We start from the raw sequence: 14788 nt of genomic DNA on the forward strand, positions 1-14788 counted from the left end.
ACTTGTTGATATTGTTGCGTCACATTAATCCGTTGCGCCGTGTGCGTGCTCTGCCCTTGGATAGTTGACCAAAAACTGACAGACCTGCCCTCTTTAACGCCTACCAATACCGTCGTTCTTTGACCTCTTTCGTCGTCGCTTGCCGGTTATCCTATCTCCGGTACACGTCGCGGTCTGACCTCTCTCGATCCCGCGATCGGTCGTGTCTTGGTGATCGGCTGCGACTCATCGTGCCACGATCTCTGTCGTAGCGGCGATCGTCTCTGCTGTCTCGTCGTCGTCGCTCATCCCGTGGTCGGTCGTCCCGGGGTGGTCGATCATCTCGAGGTGGTCGATCATCTCGAGGTGGTCGATCGTCCCGAGGTGGCCGGTCATCCCTCCGTCGACCAGGATCATCTTGCCTGTAAGCCGGGATGTATGTGTCGACATCCGGTCCTCTAGGCCCGGGTGGGCCTCGGGCTCGAGGAGGCGCTCGATCCCGATAATCAGCATCATCGTTAGGAGGCGGACGCGGAGGAAGTCCGGCGCCGGGACGTTCTCGCTGCCAGGCGGGACGACGCTGATCATCAGGCCCGTTGCGATATCTGCTTCCGTTCACACCGTTGCGACCGTTGCCATAGGGTTCGTTACTGTTGAAGCCCGCTGTAGCACCATTGGCATCGGGTCCCAAACCCACCGTGCCTCCCTTAGGGGCAGGAGGGAGAGCGGCCTTGCGATCATGGAACTTTCTTCGGTCCAGCTCGTGGCTTTCTTCATATGTTGGAATCTCGTGGGGTTCCAACGGGAGGGGTTGCATCTTGAAGTAGGGGTGCTGCAGAGCATCAACAGCGTTGATTCGCGTCCGCCAATCCAGTTTCAAGAGTTCTCTAAGGAGTGAAATAGGCCCTGATCCGAAGCTAGACATGCGAGGTTAGAAACGGTTGCTGGCTGTCTTGAAAGTCAACTCACTCTCTGAATCGGTTCTGAAGGTTCCCTGTTCGTGGTCGAGGCGATAGGTGCTCTCCACCTGGAAGCGATTTCCATCTGGGCATCGTCTCTTCGGTGGGAGATCCCATCAGGTCCCAGATCATCTCAAGCTGATGAGCGTCACTCTCGCCAGCCAAGATGGGCTTCCCCACCAGCATCTCGCCAAAGACGCAGCTATACTTGTTAGCACAGAAAATACAAGAACCATCAAGTCTGTGCTCACCCTACTCCCCAAACGTCAATAGCGGGGGTGTATTGCCGCAGCTGAAGCAGAAGCTCAGGTGGACGGTACCATCTTGTGACCACTAGACCAGTGTAGTCTCGTCGCCCCTCACCCATGGGCCGTCCAGCTTCAGGCACAGGTCCGTCGTAGTGCCGGGCCAAACCGAAATCGGCAATCTGGAGGATTCCTTGGTTGCTGATGAGAAGGTTGGCGGCCTTCATGTCTCGGTGAAGGATGTTGTTGTCGTGGAGGTATCGAAGGCCCTCGAGGAGCTGTAGCATGTAACACTTGATCTGGGGTTCCTTGAAGTGGACGGATGGGTTGTCGAGAAGACCGGAGAGATCGTGATCCATGTAGGGAGTAGCCATGTAGACGATGGGCTTTTTGCGCTTGTCGGCTACAAAACGGTCAGTAAGAACAAGGCGCCGGGGTGTGAATGGGTGCGTACTCTGTCTTGTGGGATGTTCGATGGCCATGTCTTCGAGCTTTAGAATGTTCTTATGCGATAGAAGCTTAAGCAGTTTGATTTCGCGAAGGGCGGTGATGGGAAACTTGATGAGGTCAGAAATGCTATCATGGTCGCGCGGCGGAGTAGTTGCAAGGACATACGCCATCCTTCTCGTGATGCATGATGATCTTCTTCAGAGCGACGAGAGCGCCCGTCTTGCGCGATCGGGCTCGATGAACCTCACTAAAGACGGTCAAGTCAGTACAGACCAAAATAGACGCTCGCCCGCGGTGGGCGACAAGTCCATGTGCACGCACCCAAAGGTTCCCTCTCCCAGCTTGCCCTGGAGTTCATAGTCGGAGATTCGCGAGCAGCCCTTGAAGCTGGAACGAGGCCGCGAATGGTTGAGGGCGAATGTGCGCGGCGAGGTGCCGTTCGGCGTCGAGTCCGGGACTTTGTCCATGATGCTGAAGTTCGAATGCGACACTGAAGTTCAGCACGGATTCTGGCTTATCGCTGGGTTGGACGATGCGCGCGCGTCAAGGGTCGAGATAGATAGAGAGGCTGGCTAAGTATCGACTCGGAGGGTTCGCATCGCTCGTCAGAAGCGGTCCATCGAGGAAATCGTGGAGGAGAGGTGATGGAAACGATATTAAGCGGGAGAAGAAGGTTCGAGGGGTTCTTGAAAAAGTTGAAAAGTTCCAAAGATGGTGAATTTCATCCGACCTCGATTTGGTAACTTTAACTGACGACTCTCTCAACTCGGAACTTTAGAAGAACAAGGGGAGAGGAAGCGCAAGAGGGCGGTGAGGCGAAAAAGCCGGCAGAATTTCCCGAAACGGGAAAGCCTGCAAACGCAGACATGTCGCGGGTGGTACGTACCCGGACACCCTTGCAGCATGTGTTTGCATTATCCAGGGCATGATCTTCGGTGTTGTGAGAGATTCTCTGACATTTTGGGCGATGGCCTTGCAGCAAGGGGTTCTGTGGCATCGGGTGGTGAATACGTCATCTCGTTTAATGCTGTGCAGTTGTTCACTGCTGCATTGAAGGCGGTATTCAAGAGGGCTCGGCAGTTGAAGAGACTACAGTGAATCCAGATGGACATTTTTATTCATTACATCATTGTAGTAATTAGACCCTAGTTACGTAGGTGTTCAACGGGAACTCGTTTTCTGTACACCCTGATTGCAAGGTCGCGTTTGTATGGCCTCAAACGGCCCCGTAAATCGGAGCTCAAACAGGTCACCCACGACTCAGACAACCCCCAAATTGGCCACATCAGGAACCCACTTTGTTCTAGGCGTTTCGCCAATGGAAGAGAAAGAGAAAAAGGGTCCAACAGGTACAAGTCGCAGGACGGGACCCAGAAGCAGCGGCAATTCTTGACTGTTTTTTTTTTGTGTCCCTGGCGGTTGGCTCTCAGACCATCTCCCATCTCCACGCCCAGACTTTTGTGTGACCCCCGCCGGCTGAGTCCTGGTTTGTCGATATTTCTCTGGGGTAAAAAGAAGTAAATAGACTCTACAACATGTTGTCGTATCTGGCCACCGAGAGAGGGAAAGAGTCAGAGCCAGAGTGAGGCTCTCTCACCGACTGGCGAATACGGCCGGATGCTAGGTTCCGGTTCGAGTCAATGCAAAATCACATGTTGTACTCGACCGTCGTCTCCGATCAGCTTGTCCATGCTTCTTCTATCATTGCCAAAACACCACCACCACCACCACTACCATCTCACTACCCGCCAGAGCCCATTGAATGTCCGTTCGCTCGCCCTCGGGGTTCAATAGCCGGTCACTCGTCAGATCAGATGCTCCCCTGATATTATTAGCCTGCACCTGTCCGCGTGGGCATCTTGCGTGCACCCATCTCCTCTCCGACTCGCCCAGTCCCCGCGAGAGGTCGAGTTTCTGTTACCCCTTCACAACCTCAAAAGGATCCACTTGATGGCCTCTTCTTCGCCCGCAAGGTTTTTGTGCGAATCCCCCGGCATCGTGCGTGCCGTGGCTAGTTTTTTTTCTCACTTCTCCTCTTTCTATAAAAACCTCTTCTTTTCCTTATCAAATTGTCTTTGTGCATTGTCTAATATTCTAATCATCATTGATTGTCCCAAGGTTGAGCTGCTTACATCAGGCCCCTCCCTCTCTCTCAACCGTCTTATCGAAACGTCACCTAGCACCTTATCTACCTACCTCTCAACTACTGAGAAACTCCATCAACCCCCTCAGTAGTCAACATGTCCGACACCGCCTCCAATGGCAATGGCCACCCCGTGGTCAACGTGATAGTCCCAGAGACAACTTATCCCGAGTCTCGAGTCCTTATCATTGGTACAGGAGGAACCATCTGCATGCAGCAAGGCCCTGATGGCCTTCAGCCCACCGATAACTTCTTGGAGAATGCTATGGCTCCTCGACCATCATTCAACGATAGGTCCGAATCAAGTGAGTCAGTTCCAGCATTAACCTTGTCAATTGCCCCAGGGTCTCATGATATTTATATGAATGGGAGTCATGAGCATGGGGTCCCTGCACATCATGACTGGGATCACTTGAGCCTCACTTCAACATGTCATGACCTTGATGATAGTCCAACTAACATTCTTCAGTTACACTCCCTGCTATTCGCAACGGCGAAAAGATTCAGATTGACAGTCTCCGTACTCCTCCAACTGCCTATGATCGTCATGTCCGTTATGGAATTGTCGAGTTCAATCCCCTCCTGGACTCGAGCTCCATCTCGGCTCACGACTGGGACGCCATGGCTTCCTGCATCCAAGAAAACTACCATCTCTTTGATGGTTTCGTTATTCTCCACGGCACTGATTCATTGGCCTACACAGCCTCTGCCCTTTCCTTCATGATGGAGAACCTCGGAAAGCCGGTCATTCTCACTGGTTCCCAGGCACCCATCTTCTCTCTTCAGTCTGATGGTGTCGATAACCTCCTTGGCTCGCTCATCATTGCTGGAACCTTTGCCATCCCGGAGGTGTGCCTATTCTTCCACCACCGCCTCTACCGCGGTAACCGCAGCGCTAAGGTCTCTGCAACTGAATTCGAGGCCTTTGCCAGCCCCAACTGCGAGCCCCTTGCCAAAGTCAACGGCTTGGGTGTCACCGTCAACTGGCCTCTTATCCTCCGCCCGACTACGATTGCAAAGTTCCACATTACCAAGGGCTTAGACACCACACACGTCGCCTGTTTGCGTGTCTTCCCCGGTATCAAGCCTGAGATGATTGATGCTGTGCTTCATCTGCCTGACCTCAGAGGCCTCATCCTTGAGACGTTTGGCATGGGCAACATCCCTGGCGGCGCCGACGGTCGTCTTACACAGATTATCAAGGCTGCCGTTGAGCGAGGCCTCGTTGTAGTCAACGTCAGCCAGTGTGTCAACGGTTTCGTCTCTCCCGTGTACGCCCCTGGTACCGTCCTCGGTCGGGCAGGCGTCATCTTTGGCCTGGATCTCACAGCTGAGGCCGCCCTGACAAAGGTTTCATATCTGCTTGCACAGCCCAACCTCTCGCCCAAGGACATCAACGAGAAACTATCCCGGTCGCTGCGGGGCGAAATGACCGAGATCGCCCACCAGAGCTTCTCTCACCCGGCGGGCACTCTCGACTTTGCCGCCTCCCACCTCACGCCCAAGGAGATGGCATTCTCTGCCCTCGGATACGCCATTGAGAATGGCGAGCTCGGCCTCGTCAAGGAGCTCCTTCAGGGAGAGGGTGCGCAACTACTTAAGCAGTCTGACTATGCCGGCAACACAGCGGTGCATCTCGCAGCTGTGGCTGGTAGCACCGAGATCCTGCTGGAGCTCCTGCAGCGCGGCGCGAGTGTACACGAGCGCAACAAGGCCAACCACTCGCCTCTCTTTGTGGCCGTCAAGTCTGGAAAGGAGCCCTGCGCGCAACTACTGCGTGTCGCAGGCGCACATCTCGCCGTGGAGGAGAGAGAGACGCTCCCAGGTTATGTGACACCTCAGTACAGTCAGTATGGGCAATACGGCGGGCACGGCTTCTAAAGTTTGGGTATAAGGTATTGATTTCTTGACATAGATGGTTTTGAAACGAATCTGGATGATCAAAAAAAGGATGGTAGCGAGGTTTCGATGCTTTTTCGGATATCTAATTGGATGTGTTGCACAGGCCGATAGATTTGGTTATGGGAAGACTTTGGGTAGCGACATCAAAAGTAGAGAGGAATTAGTCCAGGGATAGGTATTAATTCAAGTATTAATGAACCTTGAAGTCGTACTTGAGTATCATGATGAGGAGTGGGTGGTCCAGTGTGGAGGCGTCCTTTGCAGCGCCAGGGTACATGGAGTTGACTCGGGACTTGATGTTGCCCCAGATCAAGTTGTTTTTTCGATTTGACTGCCAGTTGCGGTTCTTATATATAGTTTGATAGCTTATTATCTTACACCTAACAGCTTTAGTCCAATGGCCCCATTTGTCTAATGTGTCTTCTGTGACCGGATGAGCAATGACCATGTACGCGGAAACAACACGCCTCGACAACGACCAATCAATCACTCGTGAAACCAAGGCCTCAATTGCAATTATCAAGTATATGATGAATTGACAGGTTCAGTTGACGCTTGGGTAAAACATATTCCGATTCATCTTGAACCACAGCCCAGATCTACTAACGGGGTGGTCGATTCAAGCGACTCAAGCCCCATTCTCAAGTCTCCGCGGGGATGCTCACAAAAAGAGGCACGAGCTGCCTCCACAAAACATGTCATGGCATCGGCAATGTGCCGGCCTCCCAATTTCGTTCTGTCAGGAATATATGACGTCCAGCGAATGAAGACTCTTTGCGGGGCACTTGAAGAATCGGCCGAGTTTTTTCGACTCAAGGCCGAGACGTCAGGTGGCGTTTTTTGTGTCTAGCTCGTCAGATCATGATCGTTTATAAACTTGGCTGGATCCGCCAGGTGGAAAACATGAATTTTCTTTGATTGTTGCGAGGATCTGGAGAGATCTGTTTGTCGTCATGACTGCTTCGGGGCTCGACTCGGACCCGAATCCTGGTCAAGTTACATACCCCGGGTCCGCGCCGACGATCACGGAGGACGTCAGCCGGGATCGATATGCCGTCAATCACCGGGGATGGCGTCGTGTCGTGCTCTGCTTCACGCCGTCGTGGTTCACCGTCACCATGGGCACGGGCATCACGTCAATTCTGCTTCACAACCTGCCCTACAACGGCCGATGGCTGTACTGGATCTCTGTCGTCATCTTCTGTCTCAACATCCTCCTCTTTGTATCGTTCCTGTGCATCTCGATTGTGAGATACACCTTGTTCAAGGGGTTGTGGTCTGAAACTCTGCAGAATCCTGCGCAGGCTGTCTTTCTTGGTATTGTACCTTGTCAAGTTTACCCGGTCTTTGCTGACATGTTCAAGGCACATTCCCAATGGGTCTTTCTACAATCATCAACATGATTGTACTTGTCTGTGTTCCAGCCTGGGGAGGCTGGGTGGCTGTCTTTGCGTGGGCTCTCTGGTGGATAGACATAGTCTTGGCCGTGGCATGCAACTTTTACATTCCATTCGCCATTATGCAAACGCCTGGTGTAAGTCTCCTGCTATTCCCCACTAGCAAGTTGTTGAATCAAACAGGTAACCCTCTCGTTAATGAATGCATCTTGGCTTCTCCCTATAGTCGCCGACATCGTCGCCTCAGCAACAGGCGCCATCATAGCCAATGTTTTGCCCAACGAGCAGCATGCCCTTTGGACGGTCGTTATTAGCTATATCCTATGGGGCACTGGAGTATCGACGGCGATGCTGATACTGGCCATGTACTATATACGACTCATGTTCCACGATGTGCCCCCAAAGGAGATGGTCGTGTCCTCCTTTATCCCTCTCGGTCCTCTTGGCCAAGGCGCAGCGGGTATCCAACTACTGGGACAAGTATCCCACAAACTCTTCAAGAGTAACAACTTCATTCCCGCGGCTCCCCTGGCAGGTCAGTTCTTCTACGTAGCAGGAATACTCATAGCGCTCTTAATGTGGGGGTTTGGACTCATGTGGTTCTTCTTCGCGCTCGCAGCCCTCTACCGGCGTCGACGGTTCCCCTTCAACCTCAATTGGTGGGCCTTCACCTTTCCGTTGGGCGTGTATGCAGTAGCTACGACGACTCTTGCGCAAGAGTTGCCTTCAGTGTTCTTCAAGGTTCTAGGCACCATCTTATCAGTCATCGAGACGATGCTATGGATCATGGTAGCCGTGGGAACTGTGCGGTGTAGTTTAAATGGGCGGTTGTTTCAGTCACTACCGCTTGGGGCATGGGCTGAAAAGAAGATGAAAAAGAATAAAGAGAATGGGACATTGGTATGATTGAGTACCTACCTATTTAGAGCTTAAAATCCAATTTGTAGTTGAGTCGCCGGAGAATGGTGAGGTGGGGCCGAGTCGAGCTCCGGAGAACCCCACTTTTGTCCGGGCAGCTTGTCCCATGTGGTGCCGTCCATCAGCTCGAAGCTTCCAAAAGCCTTGTGGAAACGTGAGATGAGGGTTAGAAGCTGGAGCTAGTGAAATTTGGAGAGGGGGGAAGTACATGAGAGATGGCGCACAACTGCAATTGTTCAGTATGCTTGCTGTACATTCAACTATAAGCCATTCTGGACGATAAAACACATAATGAATAAATTACAATGTCCAGCTAGTTAGAGAAGACACTCTTGACTCACAATTACCTGGTCATCAAAAGTTTAGGCTATTCTAACAATCATCAAAGCTGTTGAATGGAATATGCCAAGTCCCAGTTCCCCACACAAGAAGCAAGCACCTCCACTTCCCCCTAAGAGGGAGGTACAGCACCTACCCCTGTTTAGTGTCGCCTCCTCCATTCGATCCCCATTTGCGTGCTGAGGCCAGATTGTCACCACCCAAAACCACCTTCTCTTCCCCATCGCCGCCCTTCACACAACCTTTCTTCTTCCTCTCTTCTTCATCCCCTCCTCTGTCTTCTCGGTTTCTCACGGTTCTTCCCATCTCGTCGCCATGCTCTTCAAGTCCTCGATTCTGGCCCTCCTGGCCTCTCAGGTCTTCGGTGCTTTCGCCCAGGTATGTTTTTGCTCTCCCCTGGTCTTTCATCTGCCACCCCATCTTTCATCCTCCCCCTTGGTCGCATGATCAATTGCCCTCGACTCCATCGCCAGAAACACTACTAACACATTCCCCAGGACACTTCTGATGCCAACGCCCCTCCTCCTAATGTCGCCCAGCTCAAGGCCGATGTCAGCGCCAGCTTCCCCGAGGCCGACATCTTTGGCGTCAAGCTCGTCAACGGCCGTCCCACAAAGGCTGTCATCGAGGTCAACAACCGCGACGATGGCCCCATCCAGATCGCCTTTGTCGGCGGCTCCCTCTCCACCACCAAGGAGCTCCCCGCCGAGAAGCCCGCCTACGAGGCCATCGTCCGCAACCTGACGGCCGTCCAGTACAACATCGAGGTCCCCGCCGGCGAGAAGAAGGAGCTCCCCTTCTCCTTTGCCCTCGACATGCAGCCTCAGGATGTTCTCCTCCGCCTTGTCGCTGTCGTCTCCGACGCCAAGGGCAACATCCACCAGGTCCAGGTCCACAACGCTGCCGCTTCCATTGTTGAGGCTCCCACCAGCTTCCTCGATCCCCAGATGTACGTCTCCAAACCACGTCCCATTGATTCAGATATCTGACTTGAAATAGCATCTTCCTCTACGTCTTCCTCTCCGCCGCCTTCGCTGGTACCCTCTACTTCGTCTACAAGACCTGGATCGAGGCTCTCTTCCCCCAGGCCAAGCGCGCCCGCTCCACCAAGAAGGCCAAGAAGGTCGAGACTGCTGAGCCCCTCTCCGGCTCCGAGGCCACCGGCGCTGCCACTGGCTCTGGCAAGGACTATGACGAGAGCTGGATCCCCGAGCACCACATCAACCGCCCTGCTGCCCGACGCGTCAAGTCCAGCGCCAGCAACAAGAACAAGAAGCTGGAGTAAAGAAGCTTCCAACAGCTTGTTGGGATTTCTCTGGCTCCGGCGTCGTCATGAAATATCGAGAATAATCTCGACGTGACGCGCCATGTAACGAGTTTCCGAGGCGGTGGGCAGAGACGTCCGCTTCCCGTGTATTCTTTCATTTTCGGGTAGACTAGGGGCGAGCGCGTCACAGGCTGGCAGGCAGGGCATGATTTCAATCGCATGATGGACGGATATGCGCAAAATGGTTGCTGCAATGTACATTACCTGTGCCAAAATTGAATACCACGTCATGATATGGGTGTTCGCACTGATTCAGATTTACTCGATATTGCCTCGCCTGATTGTAGTTGTAAAATGCTCCAGATCTAAAAGCAAGTTCATGGCATGTCCAGCAGCCATTGCCTTTATCTTGTCAAGACAAATGCTTTAACATAGCTCTCATGACACATCACACGCCGTTTGACTGGCCCGTTCTCTCCTCTGCTGCTTCAGCTGCCAGATACCCCATGACGGCCTGCTCCTGCAGCCGCGTATCCTTCTCCGGGGCCTCCTCTTGCCTAGCAACATGCCCAAAGAGGCACTCCCAGAGGTCATTCTTCTCGACATTCTCTCCCGCCGTCTTGTCCTTGCTCATGAGTCGTGACAGGGCCGCCTGCTCCAGCTCGAGCGTATTGGCCTCGTCAATACTCGCCGCGAGCAGATCAGGAGTTGACTCCTTCGACTTGCCCTTGCCAGTGCGGCGCATATGCTCCATACGCCGCTGCACAGAGAGGTTGTAGATCGACTCTTCCACCGTGCCCGTAACAAGGTAGAGCCACACCGTAGTCTCGTGCTGCTGGCCAATACGATCGACACGCGCAATAGCCTGGAGCTCCAGCGCAGTGTTGAGAAGTGGTTCACAGAGAAACACGTGGCTTGCATTGACGAGGTTCAGACCGCTTGAGTGGGCGCGAGCGTGCAGGAGGAAACATTCGACTGAAGGGTCTTCCTTGAACCTGGTGATACCGTTGGCATCGTCAATGGACGCAAACCCGATTCTGCATCGCGAAAAGGCGTTGCGAAGAATGCTCAGGAACCCCTTGTACTGGGAGAAGATGATGGATTTTGCCCCTGGATCCGATTCTCGCAGCCAAAGGAGGTGCTTGACCAACGTATCAACCTTGGTCGTGAACGAAACTCCATCAAGCTCAATGTTCTGGATATCGGCCAGCTTGTCCGCATTAAACTCGGAGTAGATTAACGTCTTGTTGGACAACGAGTTGCGCTTCTGAGGGCTATCGCCCACCTCGTTCCGATCCTGCTCAGGGTTGTCATTGAGCACCTTAAGTTGCTGTGGATTAATGGTAATGTCGTGGAGGTTGGACGACTTGAGCTTCCTCTTGCACACAGGGCAGTTGTGATGGGCTTTGAACCACAACATCATGCACTCTTTGCAGAACTGGTGCCCGCACACAGTCAGGACGCCAACCGTGAAGGGCGTCTGGCAGATGACACACATGCGGGGTTCGTTGGACTTGTTTCCTGATTCCTTGAGGTTGAGGACTAGAGAGGTTAGCCAAGGTCAAGTATCTTAGGCACAATACTTACGGTATCTATGCTTGGCTTCATTGGACGATAGCTTCTTCCGGAGGTTGTCCTCTGTCTCCTTCATCTTCTCCATGGTTGCCTCCGTGTTGGGCCCTTCATACGGCAAAACGCTGTCTGACACTACCTGTAGCTGACGGTAGTACTCCACGCGGAGGTTCATGATGATCCTGAAGTTTTCTACTTCAGCCTCGAGCGCAGTCGTCGCCTTGCTCTGCTTGTTGAGAAGCGCCTGAGTTGCCTTGAGTTGTCTATCGGCGATTTGTGCCTCAAGAACGCTCCGATTGGTGTCCTTTGCCAACCTCGACGAAAGTGCTCGAAACTCGCTGATGGCCTTCCGCATCGATGTTGACTGCGGCTTGATTTGGTCTCGAAGGGTCATCAACTCGATGAGTTTCTGAGGAGCAGGACCCTCGCCTTCGCGTGCAAACTTAAGCGACGTTTCTGCCTCATGCTTGATCAGCTCATTCGACTGCCCAGTCAAGGCGTCCTGTCGATCTGCCACGATGGCTCGCAGTGCCTGCACGTAAACCACCACCTCTTCCTGGATTCTAGCTGACTCTCCCATCTCCTCACCGGTTGTGTCGACTTCATCCTCCTCATCCACCAAGGGCTTCAGGAGAAGTCCAATGAGGTACTCTCTCCACTCGTCAATCACATTCGCTTGGTCGTTCAATTCTCCATACAACGCCTCTAAGTCGTCTATGATGCGTCCGCTTTCTATGCCTCGTTCAGTCCCTGCCACGAGCTCTGGAAGCTCTGCAAAGGACTGTTCAGATGCCTTCTGCGCTATCTTCTTCATCAATCGAGTCGCTTTGCCATGAGACTCGCGCAAGATCTCTCTCCGGATGGCCTTTGCCTCGTTGTACCCGTCGTCCTCGAGCTTTCTTAGACGAAGGAACTCTTCAGATTCGGGCTTGGTCATTTCAGGGTTGTCACGTATCTGGAAGTAGGCGTTGGCGCAGAAAAAGACAGCTCTGTGTTCCATCTCGAGCGCTCCGCGAAGTCGTCGTCGGCTCTCGCCCAGCTGGCCTTTGTTTCCGGCCTCCATCTCATCTTCAGAATCTTCGTCTTGGTCACTGTCAGCGTCTGCTTCGAGGTTCCCATTCGCGTTGCTGGCAGTCAAGGCCTGGAACTCGGCTCGAGCATCAGAAACAAGCTTGCGTGTTTCTCCTCGGACAGACGTCCAAATTTCCAAGGCTTCCCGAACCCGCGGGCTGTTTTCGTACAGCTGGCCTCGAGTCAGCTTGCTAGATAGGTAAGCTTTCTCATCTGCTCGTATAGCAACTTCGCTCTGTTCAATCATGGCATCCAGGACCTCGTCGACAGTTCTCATCGGTCGGCTCTTGTTATGGCCAAGTCGACGATTGTACCCTGCAACTTCAGGGTGCAAGGCTGTCTGCCTCAGTCGGTTCAACCAGGTTCGCATCGACTCCTCGTGCTCCTCCGGCACCCATTCATCCGAAAGCGGCGCCCCATGGAGATCGAGATCGCACTCCTCTGCCATTTCGCGAAATAGCGATTGGTAATGCTGTTCTTCGACAGCCGTGAATGGCATGCTTATCACAAAGCGTTTCTGAGCTGGCAGTACTAGCTCATCCCGGACCATCGACTTCGTGTGGCGAACTGCGATACTATTGAAGAGGCGCTGGAATATGGGTTTGTGCCTTTCGATCATGGCCCGCCAGATGTAAGTTGAGGTGCAATACGGCTCGTATTGTAGGAACAGCAGCAAGCCAAAAAGATCCTTGACGTCGTCCTTGACTGGAGTTCCAGTGATTCCCCAAGCATTCACACGAGGAAGCACCCGGGCCACTGTTGCCGCTTGGCTAACACCACTCTCGATCATCTGTGCTTCGTCCAGGCAAACTCTCCACCATGCCAGTTGTGCGAGGGGTGACTTGGCTCGGGGATAAACTCGTGCGTGTCGTCGTGAACGCTCAGGGGGTGCGGCTACGAAATGAAGCTCGGCCGACAGAATCGAATACGTGGTGATGATGATGTCGTGCCCGGCGAGTTCATTGATAATCTGGTCCTCATCACCAGACATCTTTTTCCGGCCCTGGTAAAACTTGACGCTCAATCCAGGGGCGTGGCGAGCGATCTCAGATATCCACTGGGCCCTCAGTGACTCGGGTGTCACTATCAACGTAGCGCCGGTGGGTGTCAGGTTCGCCTGAACCTCATAGTCAGTCGCCACTAGAGGGGTTGCCCTTTGGTGGAGCAGAACAAGGCCAAGAATCTCCAGGGTCTTCCCCAAACCCATCTCCTCGGCCAAGATGCCGCCTTTGACAAACGCTTCCGCGTTTCGAAATGGTGCCGGGTCCCTTGTGACGACATGAAGCAGTTCGTTCAGATAGTAATCATTTCCCGCCACGTCGACCAGTTTGCGAAAAGCATTCACGGGCTCCTCTTGGTCGGCCGCGTAAGGAATGATGGTCTTGTCGGTGTCTGACCATTGGACTCCTTCTCGTTTCAGTAGCCACTGCAAAGTTCTCTTCTGGTACGGGAACAAGGCCGCTTCAAGAACAGGAACTTCGATGGTTGAGGGGATCTGGTCGTCCTTGGGAGGAACAAAAGCCGCCTCGTAGAAATCCATGGGAGACCATGAGCGGTCGATCTGGGCGGAATCGGGGAGCATAGCGTCAATCAAGAGTTGGCTTTGACGTCGGTCCGCCGTTGGCCTCAATTGGTGTAATAGTGACGGGGTCTCATTCCAATGGAAAACGTGAGTAATCAGTATTGTCACCTTTCTTCCGGATCTCTGGACTGTCACGTCAACCGTGAACCACAAAGCACCTGGGCGGGACTTTGCTTGAGCGATACCAGTCTTGGATAGCATTGACCGTGCTGACTTGTCCGCATCTTGGGGCCTCAGAGTAACGTGAGGGCTGTATTTCGGACCTGTTGTGAACGTGATTTGGAGAATATTGGAGACGGTTAAAAAATGAACATATTGGCCAACGTCTCGTCGAACGGTCGTGAAATCCGTAGACGCAACATCAGCGCACTCGCGAGAAATCGAGACCTCAGTCTTCAAGACAGGAATCGAGGGCAAGGCAGGGCTAGACGTCTTCTTGCGCCGCTTAGTCGGCGGCTCACTAGAGGATGAGGCTTGGCTTGAATCTTCGGACTGTTCGGAAGATGGAAGATTGCAAAGGCCATCAATGATCCGTGCCGGCATTATGGCTAGGATAAGTCAGTGAGTGTGTTAATAAGTGACCGGGACAACAAACCATCGAGGCCAACCTTCGGATGTCGGCCGACAAACATCTCGGCTTCTCTTGCGAGTTTTTCCCTTATGTTCTGGAGATGAAAAGGCTGCCGACCGAAAAATGTGTGATGAAAATAAAAAATGAGAGAAAGGTGGTGTAACAGGAAGGATGCAAGTCGAGGAGGGTAGGTGGTCCTCGAGGTGGGATGTCAGCCTGGCCGTTGTTATCAGTGACTAACCAATGAATGAGCTCCGATAGTGCGCCACACATGCCGAGTGGACCGCACTCGACCAACAGCCTCGCTTACCTAATGCGGGTCCATCGTCAAATTTCGAGATCAATGTTCAACGGCTCATGAGACTCTAGCGAAGCTCGACGACGACCGAGGAT

At 53.2% G+C, this 14788-nt stretch overlaps 4 protein-coding genes across 4 annotated transcripts; 2 read left to right on the top strand and 2 right to left on the bottom strand.

Moving 5' to 3' along the window:
- Positions 1-151: 151 nt before the first annotated feature.
- On the bottom strand, positions 152-2100 carry MRS44_012731 (uncharacterized protein; the record flags this gene model as incomplete). Its single annotated transcript, XM_065618893.1, has 6 exons — positions 152-896; positions 949-1140; positions 1190-1586; positions 1638-1740; positions 1799-1880; positions 1955-2100. 6 exons carry the CDS (start codon positions 2098-2100, stop codon positions 152-154), a joined length of 1665 nt encoding a protein of 554 aa, XP_065474965.1.
- Positions 2101-3873: 1773 nt separating this feature from the next.
- Positions 3874-5657, top strand: MRS44_012732 (uncharacterized protein; the record flags this gene model as incomplete). Its single annotated transcript, XM_065618894.1, has 2 exons — positions 3874-4081; positions 4246-5657. 2 exons carry the CDS (start codon positions 3874-3876, stop codon positions 5655-5657), a joined length of 1620 nt encoding a protein of 539 aa, XP_065474966.1.
- Positions 5658-6631: 974 nt separating this feature from the next.
- Positions 6632-9617, top strand: MRS44_012733 (uncharacterized protein; the record flags this gene model as incomplete). Its single annotated transcript, XM_046276054.2, has 6 exons — positions 6632-6995; positions 7043-7212; positions 7259-7870; positions 8522-8710; positions 8830-9281; positions 9332-9617. The coding sequence occupies 6 exons, from the start codon at positions 6632-6634 to the stop codon at positions 9615-9617; spliced, it is 2073 nt and encodes a 690-aa protein (XP_046132803.2).
- A 430-nt stretch (positions 9618-10047) lies between these two features.
- MRS44_012734 (uncharacterized protein) lies at positions 10048-14456 on the bottom strand (the record flags this gene model as incomplete). Its single annotated transcript, XM_046270908.2, has 3 exons — positions 10048-11141; positions 11187-14372; positions 14420-14456. 3 exons carry the CDS (start codon positions 14454-14456, stop codon positions 10048-10050), a joined length of 4317 nt encoding a protein of 1438 aa, XP_046132802.2.
- Between the last annotated feature and the right edge of the window lie 332 nt (positions 14457-14788).

This window comes from Fusarium solani, assembly GCF_023522795.1.
Source record: "Fusarium solani strain SB1 chromosome Unknown bctg00000008, whole genome shotgun sequence".
In the NCBI taxonomy this organism is placed as follows: domain Eukaryota; kingdom Fungi; phylum Ascomycota; class Sordariomycetes; order Hypocreales; family Nectriaceae; genus Fusarium; species Fusarium solani.